General features: G+C 39.9%; 1 protein-coding gene across 3 annotated transcripts in view; it reads right to left on the reverse strand.

Moving 5' to 3' along the window:
- Positions 1–15895, reverse strand: part of SPOCK3 (SPARC (osteonectin), cwcv and kazal like domains proteoglycan 3) — a 389564-nt gene that overhangs the window by 22278 nt on the left and 351391 nt on the right. For all 3 annotated transcript variants that reach the window (XM_048847640.2, XM_048847639.2, XM_048847637.2), the window contains one exon: positions 13652–13771. In XM_048847640.2, the coding sequence (XP_048703597.1) occupies positions 13652–13771 (120 nt within the window). The remainder of the gene's footprint in view (positions 1–13651; positions 13772–15895) is intronic.

The following is a 15895-nucleotide window of genomic DNA, read 5'->3' on the forward strand; positions in this document are numbered from 1 at the left end:
CACCACCCTCTACCAGAAACCTACTGACTGCTATACTTACCTACATGCCTCCAGCCTCCATCCAGGGCACACCACACGATCCATTGTCTACAGCCAAGCTCTAAGATACAACCGCATTTGCTCCAATCCCTCAGACAGAGACAAACACTACAAGATCTCTATCAAGCATTCTTAACACTACAATACCCACCTGCTGAAGTGAAAAAACAGATTGACAGAGGCAGAAAAGTACCCAGAAGTCACCTACTACAGGACAGGCCCAACAAAGAAAATAACAGAACGCTACTAGCTGTCACCTTCAGCCCCCAACTAAAACCTCTCCAGCGCATCAAAGATTTACAAGCTATCCTGAAAAATGATCCCTCACTGTCACAGATCTTGGGAGACAGACCAGTCCTCACTTACAGACAGCCTCCCAACCTGAAGCAAATACTCTGCAGCAACCACACACCACACAACAAAAACACTAACCCAGGAGCCTATCCTTGCAACAAAGCCCGATGCCAACTCTGTCCACATATTTATTCAAGTGACACCATCATAGGACCTAATCACATTAGCCAAGCCATCAGGGGCTTGTTCACCTGCATATCTACCAATGTGATATACACCATCATGTGCCAGCAATGCCCCTCTGCCATGTACATTGGCCAAACTGGACAGTCTCTGCGCAAAAGAATAAATGGACACAAATCTGACATCAGGAATCCTAACATTCAAAAACCGATAGGAGAACACTTCAACCTCTCTGGCCACTCAGTAAAAGACTTAAGGGTGGCAATTCTGCAACAGAAAAGCTTCAAAAACAGACTCCAAGGAGAAACTGCTGAGCTTGAATTAATATGCAAACTAGATACCATTCACTTGGGTTTGAATAGAGACTGGGAGTGGCTGGGTCATTACACATATTGAATCTATTTCCTTAAGTATCCTCACACCTTCTTGTCAACTGTCTAAATGGGACATCTTGATTATCACTTCAAAAGTTTTTTTCTCCTGCTGATAATAGCTCATCTTAACTAATTAGCCTCTCACAGTTTGTATGGTAACTTCCAACTTATCTGTATCTCTATCTATATATCTATATCTATATCTTACTACATGTTCCATTCTATGCATCTGATGAAGTGGGCTGTAGCCCACAAAAGCTTATGCTCTAATAAATTTGTTCGTCTGTAAGGTGCCACAAGTCCTCCTGTTCTTTTTTTAAGGAAAAAGGAAGACCTAGATGTAACTCAGACAGTTTTCCCCTCTAAATGAGACTCAATCCAGCCAGACCTGAGCCAACAATACTGATGCTCATTGCTTTGGTTTTTAATTTTGAGCAAAGAGGGTTTTCTTTCCAACTCCTGCCCAGAAGCATCTTCTTTCTTTTAGCTCCTACTGTGGCCAGTTGGCCCTTCACCAAGTTGGCACATGCACAAGGTCATTAAAAAAGAATCTTTCTTCCTTCCAGGAAACTTGCCACCATGTTGGCTATTGCATGATGTATTGAATTCTACAGCTTGCCAACAACTTCTTTTACAGTTCAGGGTCCTTGGCATTTTCTCATACAGTAAGCTCAGCAGTGTAGGTTTTTTTTCTTAAGGTGATACCTCCAAATAATATTTCTCTCTTATAGAGAGCAATCATCCAATCGCAGAAGTTCAAAAATGAAGCCAGGTTAGGCAAGAATCATTCTCCAAATCTCTGTTTGCTCAGTGTGGCTCTGTATGACACTTATATAATAAAAAGGATGGGAGTAAAAATAATGCTTTAATTTGTGTCTGCACAATCTCAATTGTATCTCTTCCCACAGAGGGTTCTCTGGGATTTTCACAGTACTTAAGAGTGTCAAAGTAGACTCTTGAAATGACAATTTAAAAAAGTTAGATAAAATTGACAATTTCTTATCTTCCTTCAATGTCAGTATGTCAGCTTCTGAAATCCCAGTGAAATACTTAATTACATTAGTTCTGTCCAAGTGGACAAGTGATTTTTTTCATGTCTAGTATCTTCTCTAATTTCTTCAAAACAATTACCAGATCAACATGCAAGTAGTTAATGTCTTTCAGGGCCATTAGGAGACGCACCATGTCTTCTTCAGCCTGTGATCGTTCAATGTCTAACACAAAAGCCTGCAGTAGGACTTCTTCAGAGACAGTCAGTCAGTTAACCGAAGTATTTTGGGAATCACATTTCTTGCTGGACATTAATTCCCTTCCATTGCTCCCCATCAAAATTAATAAATACATAAAAGAATAAGCAGAGTCTATTAAAACTATTTTAATAAACCCGTAAAATCTGATTTAATCTTATTTTTCCTCTGTTCCCCATCTGTAAAATGGGGGTAATAATATTTCCCTATTTTCATCTATGTTGTCTGTTAAGACTGTAAACTTCTCAGGGCAGGGACTGTGTGTGTATACAGTGCTCAGCAGAATGGGCCTTCTAACTACAACCTGAATACAAAGAACTATTAAGACATTCCCTCCTTTTTTTCTGGGCACCAACTGAATTATGGGGAAGACAAAGTTTGTAAATTAAATCCCTTAAGTATTAGAAAGCATTCCGTTTACACCACTAAGGAGCATCACATTTTAAATATAAGCAACAGCTAAACAAAATTTCATAACCATAGATTAAAAAGCAATGATCTGGGCTTCTCCCATTTTTTTAGCTTGATAGCAGCACAGTAAGCTAATTAATTACTGACAGTTTAGAGGCTATGTCTATGTCAACTTATGAATTAGTTTTTGTTTTATGAATAGAATTTATGATTGAAACCTTCACTGCAATTTAGAACTTCCATTTTGTAGCAAAAGCAAACTATGTCTGTGAAGCTCAAACAGGGCTATCAACCTCAAATAGTTCCACCCTGGTGGGACTGGCAGAGTCACTGACTTTTATGACGACTTTGCCCAATAGCCAACAAGGGGAATGGAGAATGGAAAATCTCCAGCAGAAGAGATAAAGGAGCCACAGACTGCTCTTAAAAGTGATATGCTCTAAAGAAAGCAAATCCACTGCCAGAAACAGAAGACATAGATGGAGCAGTGGTATGTGTGTGTATGGGTCAGGGTGGGGCAGAAGGAGCGTTGTCTTCCCTCAAGGATACTGATTACTTCAAGAACTCTCTGGAGTGGTGAGGACTGTGATAGTGGAGATTGTATGTTTATCATTTTGCATAGGTCTGTATTGCCTGTGCTGTCTAACAGTAAAGAGAGAGAGAGAGAGAGAGAGAGAGTGTGTGTGTGTGTGAGAGAGAGAGAGATGTTCCTTTGCCAAGCCTGTATTCCTTGCTTTAACTGTCACATGGTTCCTGGATGGTAGAACTCTGAGGAAGCACACATAAGAGATTGGGAAGGCATAGGAACTCTCAGCACTGGTCTTGGGGCCTAAGGCAGTTAGATTTCAGAGTCCCACTTCTCCTTCTCCTCAAGGAAGGGATTGACACGGGAGTCTGCAGCCCAGGGTGTGCTGTAAAGGTCCAGAGCTAGAGACTGACTCCAGAAGACCCCGCTGGCTTGGAAACATGGGGGATCAAAAGGTTGGGTCCACTTAACACAATCCGTTGACCATCTGCTAGAAAGACTTAGTCAGGACTGTTTCATCTTTCATTCAGGATTTAACCTTTGAGGAAGCAGAGCAGCTGACATATCTAAAGGATTTCTTAATAGGGATTTATTATGCTCAATGGATCTCATTCTTCACGTCTTTGTGCACAAAGAGAGTAACACATAGGTAGCACCAAATAACCCAATAAGACGTTAAGAGTATATATTTATCCTGAAAATTATAGAAACATTGCCAATCACTTCAGGAGTTGTAATGACTTCCTTTGCCCCAAAATGAACAACTTTTAAAGGAGTACTTGTGGCACCTTAGAAACTAACCAATTTATTTGAGCATATCATCGGATGCATACTGTGGAAAGTGTAGAAGATCTTTTTATACACACAAAGCATGAACAGGAGAGTGGGTTTGTGGGGGAGGGTGGGGGGAGAAGAAAACCTGGATTTGTGCTGGAAATGGCCCAACTTGATTATCATACACATTGTAAGGAGAGTGATCACTTTAGATAAGCTATTACCAGCAGGAGAGTGGGGTGGGGGGAGGTATTTTTTCATGCTTTGTGTGTATAAAAAGATCTTCTACACTTTCCACAGTATGCATCCGATGAAGTGAGCTGTAGCTCACGAAAGCTTATGATCAAATAAATTGGTTAGTCTCTAAGGTGCCACAAGTACTCCTTTTCTTTTTGCGAATACAGACTAACACGGCTGTTACTCTGAAACTTTTAAAGGAGCATATCAGAAAAAAATATGTAGTTGTCTTAATAAAGTCACATCTGAAATATTTCAGTTATCCCAAAGCCACAATTTAAAGCAGAACCAACCGGTCAGCCTCATTCACTGCACAGTGTAATCAAAAAGAAAAAATAACCATATTTCAATGTTAAAAATACATAAGAAAGTAATTCAGTCCCCAAACAAGCAGACCCACTGCAAACATTTCCTGCCTAGCAAGTAAAATAAAGGAGAGCAACATGTGTAACAGTGTATGAGTATCTGTAATCTGTTTTCAGAGATGGTACACTATATTAGGTAATTAGTTAAGGAATAAAAAACACATTTGTTGCATCATAAACTTATTTGTGGAGAGAAATTACAAGTGACTGAATATTTAATGACTCTCTTATTCCTACAGAAAGAGTTTGTCCAATCATTCTCTTTGCACTGACTTGTTTAAATTAAATCTAGTAAATGAGAAAGCTTACACCTCATCTGTATTGGACTGAACAAACAGGATATTCTTACTTTTAAAACCAATTCAGATTCACAAGTACTACAACAATTTAAGTAGTTGAACATGTTTCTAACCCCTTGTCGACACTACAAGTTACTTCAGTATAACTTATGTTGCTCAGGTGCGTGAATAATACGCTACATAAGTACCGATCCAAGCCCTAGTGTAGGCAGCACTAAGTCACCGAGAGAGCTTCTACCGCTGACATAGCTACAGCCTCTTGAGAGGCTGCCTTTTCCCTTTTCCCTACTACTTCATTTAACATCTAGTGGCTTCTTTTGTCACATCTTGGAGTTGCACTCCTGTTTATACTGGTTCAGTCCTTACTAGTTCCTGGAGTTTTACTCTCCAGAACCATTATCAGGCTTGCACAGGCTTCTCCATCTTAGACCCTCACCTATTCAACCAGCTCCCTGCAACGGCCTACAAGACCAGTATTTGGCAAGGATCAGGACCCAGTGTATCGCTTCATTGGTATAATCAGATATTTGATTGAATGATGCTTAATCATCAGACAGATTATGAAGTGTATTTGATTAAGTATATTTTAATTTCTTGTTGGAGAGGCCAACATTTTTCTATTTTTCTTGTTTTAATTAGTGTGGTAACCAGACTGCACGATGATAATCACTAAATATATTTTTTAAAATTATTTTCAGTTTAACTGGTACCCATTATCATTGTGCAGTCTGGTTACCACACTAATTAAAACAAGAAAGATAGAAAAATGTTGGCCTCTCCAACAAGAAATTAAAATATACTTAATCAAATACACTTCATAATCTGTCTGATGATTAAGCATCATTCAATCAAATATCTGATTATACCAATGAAGCGATACACTGGGTCCTGGTCCTTGCCGTGTGTGTGTGTTTGTGACACTGGGTCCTGGTCCTTGCCGTGTGTGTGTGTGTGTGTGTGTGTGTGAGAGTGTGTGTGTGTGAGAGAGAGAGATAACTGTAATAAAACTTCTTTAAGCACAATAAAGAGAAATAGAGCTTTTCCATTTTCTAACAATTCTCTCCATACCCTGCCTCGGAAGCAATTTTCCCTCAGATCGTGGGAAGAATGCTTCCTTGATAAGACAGATTCATCTTTAATTCATTTTGTTTTTATACTATTAGTATTATTTTAGCATGAGAAATCACACAGAGAAATAGCATTTCCAATTAAATGAAAATAAATGGGATTTTTTGGTAGAGAAAAGTGTGTGGAATGGAAGAACAGTATTAATAGATTGCGAGGCCAGAAGGGACCAGTGTGATCATCTAGTCTGACCTTCTCCAAACAGGCCATAGAATGTCCCAAAACAATTCCTAGAGCATATCTTTTAGAAAAAAAAACCATATAATCTTGATTTAAAGATGGTCAATGATGCAAAGTCCACCACCATTGTTGGTGAGTTTTCCAATGCGTAATTACTCTCACTGTTAACAATTTATGCCTTATTTCCAGTCTGACTTTGTCTAGCTTCAACATCCAGTCATTGGATCATGTTATACTTTTCTCTACTAGATTGAAGAACCCACTATTACATATTTTTCCCCATGCAAGTGCTTATATACTGTAATCAAGATACCTCCTAACCTTCTCTTTGTTTAGCTACATAGATTGAGCTTTCTGAGTCTACCAGTATAAGAAATGTTTTCTAATCCTTTAATCATTCTCATGGCTCTTCTCTTAACCCTCTCCAATTTAATAACATCCTTCTTGAAATGCGAACACCAGAACTGCACACAGTATTCCAGCCATAACTGCACAAGTGCCAAATATATAGATAAAATAACCTCTCTACTCCTACTCGAGATCCCCTGGTTTATGCATCCAAGGATCGCTTTTAGTTATTTTGGCCACAGCGTCACATTGGGAGCTCAAGTTGAACTAATTATCCACCACAACCCCCAAATTTTTTTCAGAGTCACCAGTTCCTAGGATAGAGTGTCCAATCATGTAAGTATTGCCTACATATGTACATCTATACATCCACATTTCACCATATCGTAAGCAAAGTCAGGATGACATCTGGTGGTGAGGTGTGGCAAGTTGTGGAAAAGAACTTCAGGGGCTGATCTCATTTGCATAGGCACACCCATTCTGCCTAGAATGAGCCCATAGCTCATGGTCACTTTGGCTGCTGTGGGATCCCCAGTGTCTCTGATATTGGGGCAGGAAGAATAAATGGTTATTATCCTGATTATGGGAATCAAAGACAGTGGAACTGTACTTGGTCTTTTGTTATGATGAAGGGACTCGCCATCAACTAAGCAGCACTCACTAGGCATGGGTACTCTGTGAATAAAGAGAGGCTGGAAATAGGTATTAGTACCTGGTGGTGAGGGTCCCTTTGAGAGGGCCTGAAGCATCAACTGTACCTCTGTCTCTCTCCACGGTGGAACATCAGAGCTAATTTTGGGTTTATTAGGAGTCTAGCTACAGGTGCTGAGCTGAATTCACTTTGGCCTTATGATGCACCAGCACTGAGGCTCCCACTACTACAAGCTGAAATCGCTAAAGAGCTAAAATTACTAAGAGCTGAATCACTGAGCACTGTGTTAAGTAGTGGGGAGCCTGAAGATCTATTGGAGAGTGGAACAGAGCAGTTCGCAGGACGGCTGGAGCGGCTTGTGAACTGGCTGGCGGAGCAGTTCATGGGACAGCGGGAGCTGCTTGTGGGATACGGAGCAGAGCAGAGCAGTTCGTGGGACAGCTGGCGGAGCAGAGCAGAGCGGCTCATGGAGTGAATCGGACTGAAGCCCTATGGAGCTGCAGGGCAGTCAGCTTCAGATCATGTAAGGTGCCCCTTACCTCTTCTGCCCTCCCATCCCCCCCCCCCCACATTTTCACCCAGACTGGGGAGTAACACTCTGCAGATGAACTTTTGGGTTGTTGGACTTTTTGGACTTGGGTGATTTTTGGGTTGCTGAACTCAAGAACCCGAGGGAAAGGACATGGTCCAATTTGCTGGGGGGGTCTTTGCTCATGGTTTGGTTGATGAACCCTAGTTGTGGTATTTTCCCAATTTAATGCTGATGTCGTTTACCTCATGTTGTTAAAGATTCTCTGCTACACCGAGACTCTGTGCTTGCGAGAGGGGAAGTATTGCCTTTTTGAGGCGCCCAGGGGTGTGTGTAAGATTTTCCCAGGTCACTGGGTGGGGTTCGAGCCAGTTTTGCATTTGCTTTGATGAGAGGGAACCCCTGTGTACTGAACCCGGCCCTTGCTGCTATCAACTTGGCCTGGCAGAAGGGTTACAATATTAAAATGCATATTTTTTCCTTGTGCCCAGCTTATCAAGTGATTCAGATTGCTATCAGTGACCTGTCCACCTCATTATGTACCACTCCCCCAATTTTTGTGTCATCTACAAAATGTATTGGTGATTATTTTATAGTTTCTTCTGGGTCATTAATGAAAATGTTAAATAGTGGGGGGCCAAGAACTGATTGGGGGGAGGGATAGCTCAGTGGTTTAAGCATTTGCCTGCTAAACCCAGGGTTGTGAGTTAAATCCTTGAGGGGGCCATTTGGGATCTGGGGCAAAAATTGGGGATTGGTCCTGCTTTGAGCAGGGGGTTGGACTAGATGACCTCCTGAGGTCCCTTCCAACCCTGATATTCTATGATCCTTGCAAGACCATACTAGTAACATACCAATTTTAATGATGATTCTCCATTAACAATCACATTTTGAAGTCTATCAGCCAGTTTTAATCCATTTCAAGTGTTCCATGTTAATGTTATATCTTAATGTTTCTAGTTTTTTAATCAAAATGCAATATGGAATCAAATGCCTTACAGAAGTCTATCATCAGCCCTATTACCTTTATCAATCACACCTATAATATTGTCAAAAAAGATATCAAGTTTATTTGATAGTATCTATTTTCCATAAACCCATGTTGATTGGCATTAATTATATTGTCTTTAATTCTTTATTATTGGAGTCCCGTATTAGTCACACCATTATCTTGCTCAGGATCAATGTGAGACTGACAGACCTATAATTACCCAGGTCATCCCATTTGCCCTTTTTACATATTGGCACATTAGCTTTCTTCCGGTCTTCTGGAACTTCCCCAGTGTTCCAAGACTTATTGAAAATCAACATTTATGGTCCATTGAGCTCTTCAGCCAGCTTTCAAAACTCTTGGATGCCAGTTGTCCAGACCTGCTGATATAAAAAGGTCAATTTTGGTAGCTGCTGTTTAATATCTTCCAGAGATACTAGTGGAATAGAAAGAGTGCTGTCATATGATATGAAAAGGAGTACTTGTGGCACCTTAGAGACTAACATTTATTTGAGCATAAGCTTTCGTGAGCTACAGCTCACTTCATTGGATGCACATGATACCTCATGTGTTTCTCCCCCAAATACAGAACAGAAATATTTATTGAATACTTCTGCCTTTCTACATTATTATTGGTAATTCTACCATTTCTATCTAATCATGGACCAATTACATTGTTAGAATGTTTTTTGTTCTTAATATACTAAAGAAACCTCCTTCTTATTCTCCTTAACTTTACTGGACATAGATTTCTCTTGTGCTTCCCTTATCAATTTTTTTTGTTTCCTAGCTTATAATTTATACTTATTACTATCATCTTCCCCTTTCTTCTATTTGTTGTTTAATTTATAATTTTTTTTATAACTGCCTTCACTTCTCTAAACCAAGTCTTTTTTTTTTTTTAAACCAGAACAGCCTCCTTCCTCAGTTGTGGGATTGTGGCTTTATAGACATTGGATAAAGTATTCTTAAACAATTCCCAATCATCATTCAGATTTTTCTGATTAAATTCTTCCTCCCAGCTGATTTGGCTCATAATTGTTTTCAGCTTTCCCCTTTTAAGGGACCAGGTATATACAACACTGGTCTGGACTTTGGTTTGTACATTATAAATGTGTTCAAGACACAATCACTTGTATCTAAATCTGTTATCAGTTCCTCCTTATCTATCAAGATGAAGTATAATATACAATTCCCCTATCTTGGATGAAACACTCTTAAAGTTAGAAAGCTTTAATCTGTAATATTTAGAAATTCCAAGGATGTTTTAGTACTGGTAGCTTGAGATCTCCAGCATATGTCACTCAAATTGATCAAATTTCCCCCCCCCTACACATTATAGATAGGTGAGTAAGGAACTGGTCATTCTATTCTCTAGTGTGATTTGGTGTTCTGTGGCAGACCAACTAATACCCCATCTTGTGTTTATCTCTCAGGCATAGATCCATAAGCATTCAAGATCATTTTCTTCTGAGTTATCAGTGACTTGAAAACAGGTAATGCCATTTTTGACATAGCTTGTCATTCTCCCCTCCCCTTTTGCCATGTATACCAGGTTTCAGCAATACCAACTAGAGTGAATTTATGCTCATAAATGAGCAATTCCACTTCCTCTTGTTTGTTACTTAGACTCCTAGCACTAGTGGATAGAATTTCTTCTCTTCATGCTCATTAGTTCCTCGTTAATTTTGTTCTCAATATCTTAGTTTTGTGTTGAGTGCTCATATTTTCCCACTTTTTACCCTCCCCTTTTGATACAAGGTTTATGCCCTCCTGACTACTCTAGCCAGCCTGTCCCCAGGAATTCCTTCTATTGAAGTGGAGGCCATCCAAACTACATAGCCACCTCTTCATACAAGGTGGACCAATGTTCCACAAAGCCCAAACCCCACTCCACTTACCTAGCCAGTGGTTCGCTTCCAGAATCTTCTACCTTCTGTCTACCATCGCTTTTGGGACAGAAAGGATCACAGAGAAAATTATTTGGATAAGCCATCTACTATCTGCAAGATATCCCGTGACACACTGTCCTTAGTGCTGATATGACTCATTACCAATGGATCCTTTTATGTTGACTTTAAAAGCCTATCCAATCTTAGAATGCTGTCTTGTGTCTTGGCTCTGGGAAGGCAGCACACTTTGTCCATCTTTCCTTTGCAGAATGTTATTTTGATACATTTGAGTATTGAATCCCCAAGAAGGAGCATCTGTCTTCCTTGAACGGTTGGAGAACTCTTTGTGAACAAAACTGATTTTCTTGCAGATTAGGCCAAGCTGCCATCCACATTGTGTCCAATATATGTCTCCATTCCCTTGGGCCAGCTGGATCTTGAGAAGTATCTCCCACAGTTTACACATTGATGACCTGGTATCAACTGGAAACTTGTAGTTGTGTGGAATTCCTCCTGGTCCTTTCTTCTCTGGAGGCCCTAGCCTGCCTATGGTTGTTTATCTCCAGCTGTTCAGAATGGCACTATGCCTCTCTGACTTCCTCTCTTTCCAACTCCTTGGTGGCCAGCTCCTTTCTTCCTTGATCATGGAGTACCGATGTTTCCTGAATCTAGCTATCTAGGAACTACTCAGCTTCTCTGATTCTCAGCAGTGTTTCTACCTGTCTCTCCAATCCAAGAATCTTCTCCTTCAGCACATCCATCAACTTATACTTCATGGACAGGAAGTCACTTCACGGAGGAAAGAAAATATGGCACATGCATTTCAGTTCACCACCACGATTCAACCTCAGTCCATCTTGAAATTGCATGTAGAGCTGAAGCTGAAAGGAAAGCCTCTCATACTCCTCCTCTAAACTCCTGCCAAAACTCTCCTGTTAGCAGCTCTCAATTTCTCCTACAAAGTGACTTTTTATACCAAGTATAGGCCCTAACTTGAGGAGCCTTTCATCCCTATTGGAGGCATTCTCATTACACTGATGTCTGTGTACTGTATTCTGGCTTTGAAGGACTCCAAATTCCATGGTACAGTGGTGTGCACCCTCTGAGGCTGGACTCAGCTTCCTGGGTCAGAGGTCATGGATTCCATATCAGGGAAAGGAGCTGAAACTGAGAGCTACTGCTCCTTTTGGGGGTTTGGGTAAGGAAAAGCTGTGACGGACCCCTGTGTTGAGTTGCTAGGGTTGAAGACACGTGACCAGGGTTAAGATTGCACTACTGTTGACAACTTGCTAGTGCTGGGCCACAGCTCACGGCCTCCTTCTCCCCACTGAGGCACAGAGTGGAAGCCAGAAACTGTCGTTGCGCAGCTGGTGTGAAGTTGGCTTATAGACAATTGAGGAAATGAGTGACTAACCCCTGGGCTATGCTCTCTGGGTTGAAGAGAGACTGCTAAGTCTTGGTGTGGCTACATTATGTCTAAGAAAAGACGGGGAACTTACTGTATGGTGAGAATCATGGGCTACTATTCTCCAACAGATAACAATTGTTACTATCAGCTAATACTGTGCATTCTATGCTGGTTGCAATACAAAACTGTCTCATGTGGACTCTTGTGTTTCATCTGGAGTGCCTTCGTTAGATGTACAGATAGCTGTCCTGGACTCCATCTTACCCTGTGCACCAATGGAAGAGAGGGCCCAGGAGTATAAACTTAAGGGAGAATGCACACTCAGGGTTGGGGTGGATCCATGTATAAAACTAAGATCACTGGTTAGCTTTATGTTGCTGCTGAATGCTGCAGCCATTAGCTGAACTATTGCAGAGTCACCTACTGCCCTGATACAATTATAACAGTTTCACCTTACTCATCAGTTGCATTTTCCATTGTATGTTGTTAGGATAGCTTAGGTAAAATTGTGTTGGTTCTATTTTGAGTGTTGATTATTTGTATTTTTTGTTCGGTAGGCAATCAAGGTATAGCCACAGGTGTCCATGTAGACATATATTCATACAAGTAAGAGGACTACAGCAGAGGGGTGACTAGAGGATTACCACCTATTTTCCCATCTCAGCTGGGACCCCCAAGATCAACATTATCTTTAATGACATGAGGAGCCCTGGCAAAAGGTACCTGTTCCCGAGTAAGCTGGGACGGAAAAAGGGGTTATACAAGTCACTCTGCTTAGCTCAGCTCCTCCCCTCACCACCAGGCTGAACAAACAAAGGCAGAAACAAACTCAACAGTTTAAAAATGCTAACAGTGAAGGGACCAAAGTAAACATTCAGGAGTGGCCAAGTTCCATTCAACATATACACAGGAGAAATTCATAGAGAGTTTGCTCTTCATGTTAATGTAGGGTACAGGTTTAATGCTTACAAAGTCTAATTTAACTCCGTACTGCAGTGTGACACCACGCTCAAGAGCTCTGCTGCATGCTGTAATTGCCATTTTAAACAAAGCCCTTAGATAATTATGTAAGTTGATTTGTTGATGTTTTCTAAAACAAGAATTCTATTTAAATATTTAAGGTAGCTAAAACCAAAATGCCTCCCCTACTATTTCCACTTCATTAGCACTCCTGACTCTTCCTCTTTTGAAGTGTATCCTTGAAAACTGTTTTATTTTACATGCTTCTCTTTCATATGTTCTTCTGTGTCAGCATCCACTGTGACACCAACTGGAAGTGATGGGCTACATATAATTAAAAGCTTGTACACAGCAGAGCTTTCCAATGATAGGGTAAGTTGCTAAATGGCTCCCTCAGCGGAGCAGTTACTTCCTCCCTTTTTCCCTCCTTATAGAGCAACTAATTATCATGATCTAGCAAAGTATTTCTGCCGTATTACTAATAGCAATCAAACCTTGGGCTAAATAATAGCTTTGTGAGTGATAGGTTTCATATAACTCTCTCATCAGCCACTGTTTTGCAAAACAATAGTCCTTTTTAGAAACTTGAGGTGAACATTTGATGTCGATACAAAAGCATAGTTCTACACCCTGAGAAGAATCTCAGTAAGAAAATTAACTTTTCAAAGTTATAGATTACTGTTTCTATACAGGTTTGCTGTATAAAGCTTAGTTTTAAGAGTCACTAGAATAATCAAAGTCTCATTAATGGAAAAACAAAAGTGTGGAAAAGTAGCAAAGAGAATCCAAATTGGATTCAAAAGAAGAAATCTCTTACTACTTCTTTCAGGCCTTTGTAAAATTCTAGTCTTCTTGGTTTGGATTCCGCTTTCATGAAGTGCCTTGAACCAGTCTCTCAGTCTGTTTGCAACCTCCCTGAATTCCAGGTCACTGCATACTGAAATAAAATATACAAAGTTCTTTAGTTATGTATTTTTTTTTTACTGTATGATAAATGCAATCTTTCAAATTATGCTAAAAATTGAAAAGTGAAACAAACAGAAAATGCAACATGTGGTCTATGGTTTCCTTTTCTCTAGTAATTTCCATGTTCAGTATTTAATTAGACATTCAAAATATGACTTTTTTTAGTATAAATAATTTTATAAAAATAATTTTCCAATATATCTTGCATTTATCCAGTTCTACTCATCCAGATGATACCCAAGTACTTTACAAACTACTATATATCCACACAGATCTACACAAAGGAATCACTCTATTCACCTGGAAATATATCCGTTTCTGGGGAAGAAAGTGCAGCTATTTAACAGCATTCACTTTAGGGCAGGAAGTGAGGAAGAACATCAAATCTAACAAACTGTAGGTGAGAATTGAGGGAGGCAGGATAGCGTAACATGGAAATAAATCACTCACACTCCTGAGAAAAGTGTCAAGGGATCCTAATGACCACAAGTTAGTAAGACCTTGGCTTTAGCATGATATCCCAAAGACACCTTCAATAGCCCAGCATTCTGTAAAATACCAAGCTAGAGCTGTTTCATTTATACTGATTCAATAGGAAGAAATAGCTACCTACTAAATAAACAGTCACCAGGATCATTTCCCTGGAGGTCTTCATCCAACCACAAACTAAGCCCAAACTTACTTACCTTTTGAGAGCTGATAAACTCCAGACCAAAGCAGAAATCATTTGTTAAAACAAATTGTTTTATTTGCATTTTGTATATTATGTTGCAATCCAAGAAACTTGGTGGTAAAGTCTAATGCACATTTTATTTACATGGATGACAGTCTGGACGTTTTGTTTTTGATTTTAGAGTAAAACTGAAGCATGTCAGTATATCAGCGAAGACGATTTCTACAGGGACAAGTATCTGTATATTTGTTTATTCATCTTTGCTCATAACATAGCTCTGAGACTTTAGTTTTTCTCATGAATGACTTTCATGTTGAATTTGTGCACATATTTACATATATTATAAACAAACTGGAGCTTATTATAAAATCATGTTTTGTTCCTCTTTTGTGTAACTTACACAAAATCAGAATTCCTCATCTCAATATGCAACACGAAACAATTCTGGTATTGGCCTATGAGTGGGTAAGGTAAGCTCAAAATGAGCCAGACCTTTCTAGTAGAGTGAAAATGGGCTCCTGAGCCAAGATTACACGTACATAAAATAATCACATAGGATATTTTAAATTAAGATCTGCTTTGGCCAAACCTACTGCTGGTGACAGTTCAATACAAGTATTATACATCTATGTGGCAGACAACACAGATCCTTAATTTATGCAGTACTACTTGGGAAATATTGAAATGAGCTTCCTTTCTCCCACTGGCTGTATGGCAGGTGTGTGTTTGAAAAAGAAATTGGGTGGAATGAATTTGAAACAAAGTGTTTTCATGATGGGTGATGGTGCTTGTCACTAACTCTTGGGGAGGCAACTGCTGATGTATCAAGGCTCTGGCTCTGTTAAAGTCTGTTGGGTTTTAAATAATGTGTTCTCCCCCCATTCCTTTGGATAGCCCTGATGTTGCAATTTTTTACTAGTCTAGTACTTCCTTTCACATTTTTCAAAACAAAATCTTATGTTAACACTAGTGATAAAATCTTGGCATCAATAGCAAGGAGCCCATAGTAATTCCATGATGCTGTCAGTCTCCACAGATCCCATGGGTACCCTTCATTCCAGAAAAGCAGCCTGGGTGACCATCTGTGTCTGATCAACTCCTACCCCAAAGATGTAGCGTCTATATCTTATTTAGTGTAGGTGTGAAAAGAAGGCAGCATCTCCTTGATGTCCTTGGCTCCCAGCTCTGAAATGGAACTAAAACTGAGTACCCCGGGGTTGGGGAACACTGCTGACTGGAAGTGTGCAGAAGTGAGAGGAGGATAAATCTTTTGCATCTATAAATGTATGGATGGCTGTGAGCTGATCAGACTGATCCTGTCCCACCCTAGCCTCATCTTTTACCCATGTTATAATAGTTAATGCTAACAAATTTTGGAAGGGGAATTAAACTTTATGCTTCAAGGATTTAACCAATTTCTCA

The sequence above is a fragment of the Caretta caretta genome, chromosome 4 (assembly GCF_965140235.1).
Source record: "Caretta caretta isolate rCarCar2 chromosome 4, rCarCar1.hap1, whole genome shotgun sequence".
Classification (NCBI taxonomy): domain Eukaryota; kingdom Metazoa; phylum Chordata; order Testudines; family Cheloniidae; genus Caretta; species Caretta caretta.